The sequence below is a fragment of the Acanthisitta chloris genome, unplaced genomic scaffold (assembly GCF_000695815.1).
Source record: "Acanthisitta chloris isolate BGI_N310 unplaced genomic scaffold, ASM69581v1 scaffold40670, whole genome shotgun sequence".
In the NCBI taxonomy this organism is placed as follows: domain Eukaryota; kingdom Metazoa; phylum Chordata; class Aves; order Passeriformes; family Acanthisittidae; genus Acanthisitta; species Acanthisitta chloris.
The window spans coordinates 6,984-10,483 of record NW_008652946.1 but is presented as its reverse complement, the minus strand read 5'-3'; the positions used below and the strand labels follow the sequence as shown (position 1 = coordinate 10,483).

The 3,500-nt window shown below is 36.0% G+C and overlaps 1 protein-coding gene across 1 annotated transcript in view; it reads left to right on the top strand.

The window, feature by feature from the left end:
• Nucleotides 1-3,500, top strand: part of LOC103806231 (receptor-type tyrosine-protein phosphatase delta) — a gene marked incomplete at both ends in the record, with an annotated part of 31,667 nt that overhangs the window by 25,952 nt on the left and 2,215 nt on the right. Inside the window, 3 exons of the mRNA XM_009078915.1 lie at nucleotides 7-118; nucleotides 548-648; nucleotides 1,519-1,772. Coding sequence (XP_009077163.1) covers nucleotides 7-118; nucleotides 548-648; nucleotides 1,519-1,772 — 467 coding nt within the window. The remainder of the gene's footprint in view (nucleotides 1-6; nucleotides 119-547; nucleotides 649-1,518; nucleotides 1,773-3,500) is intronic.

The following is a 3,500-nucleotide window of genomic DNA, read 5'->3' as shown; positions in this document are numbered from 1 at the left end:
ACACTTTCTGGCTTAAAACCAGATACCACATATGATGTAAAAGTACGTGCCCACACAAGCAAAGGGCCTGGTCCATATAGTCCAAGTGTCCAGTTCAGGACACTACCCGTGGATCAAGGTAGGATTTGTCTGCTTATGGCGTTGACCTTTAAAGGAGTATCGGTCTTTGGATATCAGTATTTTTGAAGGTGTAAATAAAACTGACCGGCCCATTCATAAAAATAGGTTCATCAAACACAAAAGGTAAAGTATGTAAATCTTAATATGTTTTGGATACCTTAGAATTCAGTTGTCCCTTGCCAAGCAAGTTCTGGCTAACATCTTCACAATTTTTTCAGGTAAGGAAAATGTGCGTGATGGGTTGTCACTAGATAAGAGTGAGAATGAGTTTAAATGTGGTCTTTAAATATGAACAAACAGGTAGGAGAATTGAGTCCTTGTCGGTTTTTGACCTAAATGGAAAGCTAATACTCCCAAGTAGAAGTGGTAATATGACAAAAGCTAAGCTCCAAGATGTTGTTTATATACATTGTTTCTTTTTTTCCAGCAGTGTTTGCAAAAAATTTTCATGTTAAAGCAGTAATGAAGACTTCTGTTTTGCTGTCCTGGGAAATTCCAGAAAACTACAATTCCGCCTTGCCTTTCAAAGTAAGTTGCTTTCCGTTTGTACGAGAAAAAATAACAGAAATTAGATAATGTCATTCACCTGATTATGTGGCTTACTCAACATGTAGAATTTTTTTTTTTTATTGCTGTATTTAAGGCTGAAAAGTAATCAGCAATGTCGAACCAAGCTGTTAAATTCAGTCATTTGGTTATATGAGTTTTTCACTGTTGTGGCAGTATTTCCAAGTCAGGCTCATACTGGTTAATATGCATGATAAGAACACCTTGCTAATTTGTAGTTCATTGCTACAATATTTTGAAGAAAATGGTGTCAAAAACTATTTTTTCTTTTAGTCATTTCCATAGTGACTGAAATTGAGTACCATTTTGTTTGTTGTCTCCTCCCATTTACAATACTTTTATTCTTGTATTACAATTCTTCTACTCTACTAACTGTAGACTTAATCTGATGCAGAGACTCCATTTAACATGCAATGTGCCTGTCATTTCTTCTGCTTTGTTCTTAATCTCTTATGTTATCTCAGGCAGTGGCAAGTGAAGAACACTATTTTATAAATTAAGTGTTGTAGAAACCTTTCTAAATAAGGAGTGAATGAAAAAGTCAAGGTACCTTTAACAATTGTGCCTTGCTATAATTTTGGGATTCAAACAAAGCTACTTACTTCAAAAAAGTGAAATTTGATTTTGCAAGTGCTTACATTGCTTTAGATTAATGTAGTTCTTTTTTCCCCGAAAGCGAGTTTAGTTGCAGTAGTGAATTCAGTGCTATTTTGCAGCCTAAAATGCCCAGTAACTTTCATTTTAAATTTATAACTAGGTTCATTTGGTATGACAGTATCATTTTCCTTCACTTAGTAACCAAAATCACCTTCAATTTATGTATTAACTTAGATCCTTTATGATGATGGGAAAATGGAGGTTGATGGACGTGCTACTCAAAAGCTGATCACTAACTTGAAGCCAGAGACATCATATTCATTTGTGCTGACAAACAGAGGGAATAGTGCTGGGGGTCTTCAGCACAGAGTGACAGCAAAAACTGCACCAGACGTACTTCGCACAAAGCCAGTCTTCATCGGAAAGACCAACTTAGATGGCATGATAACTGTGGAACTTCCAGAAGTACCTTCAAATGAGAATATAAAGTAAGTGAATGAATGACCATTGTTTTTATCTCCAGAAAGATTCATTATTGACGGCAAATAGCAATGAGCAATGCAGAAAGCTAGTTATATTTTGGACATAATATTTTTTCAAGAAGAATGGATAACCCATAGTAACTGCCGTACTGTAGCACCCTGAAGTCCTCGGAGTGAGTCATTCCAGAATTACATGGAGTTTGAAAGAATTGTTACTGTACTTAAATTAATTCAGATTAATTAATTCTGAAGTTTTTTATTAAATGAAAAATTTCTGGTCCTCTCCACTGGTCTCAGAAAGAAAACTAGGGATTTTGCTCAAAATTATAGCGCAGAGTTTCCTAGGGGTTACTTAGATTTTAGAGGGAAACAGATGCTGTGGAAATCTGAAGAACAGAAACAGGACTAAAGACCTGACAACACATGGTCAGCAGGGATTAGAAAAGTTAGACAATAAAGATTTGCCAGGAAAACATGAAGCATGGTGCAATCAATAAGTGTTACTGCTCTGCTTATAGTGATTCTTTTTGGTCTGTAAGGTTCCCATGTGTAATGTAAAGGAAATGGGGAGGAAAATGAGCCAGTCTTTAAATATTGTTGGGGATTTGACTTGTCCTCTCGCTGGTGGATTTTTACTGACGGCTTTGTTGAAAGCCACCCCCCTTTTTCATTACTGCCAGGATTTTGATGCAGGTGAGGCCAAGAAATAAATTACTTCGAGACATTAAAAGGATGAAAAACTGAAAAATGTAGTCATTATCATTAGATTGAGTGAGATGCGGTCAGTAACAAATGCAGCTAAGGAAGACTGAAGATGGAATAAGTCAAAAATTTGTGAGGAAAAATTTATGAGGCATTTATGAGACTGAGCACTCACAGAGAGGAAAAAGTGCAGGATAGCTGGTCGAAGAGTAGCAGAAAATAGCAGTGGAAAAAAGAGACAATGCCCTTCTTTTTATGTAGTGTAAAAAATTAAAGAGATTAAGTAACATCAGAAAAGGTACATAAAATCTATGGGATCTGACTGCCAGTTTTGCAAATAATGTATCTCCTCCTTCTATGTCTTATTTTCTAAGAAGATTTGATCAGGCTTGAGATAGTAAAACAAAACAGCAGAGATCGTCTTGACCCTTGGAGCAAGCATACCAAAGCAGCTATATACTGAATGGGGAAACCTGACCTGGTACTTGCTAGAATAAGCAAGATTATTCTGCTGTGGTCTTCATATGAGAAGGACAATTCTGTGTAGTAGTTATGTCATCATTTTTAGACTTGCTGTTTGCCTTTCTGGTACACTATATGCACAGGATTGTCTCTAGCTTATGATGAAGTACTGAGAATTTTTCAGTAATAGTAATTACAGAGAAGGTGAAACAGTTAATGGTTTGCACTAATGAATTATAGGTAAATACTAATGGGATTGAGGGAACTGTTACAAAAGCTGTTGTAATTAAAGATGGTAGTATTTGTCAATGTTTGATGGTGCTACACCATAGAAGTTAGTGCAGAGCTCATAATTTGCTAGGTAAAATGAATCTCTTTTGCTGACATCGTCTCTCATGCGAGCAATTTCTTGATTTTTCTTTCTTTTAGTATATTGGGCTAGTGTAGAGGACAGGTCATGTTTCTCTGAATTTCTTCCATCTTTGCAAAATCTAAGGAAAAACCAGAGTTTTGTGGAAGACATTGGCCTTTGAAGTACTCAGAAATTCAAGATATATCCAAACAAATGCT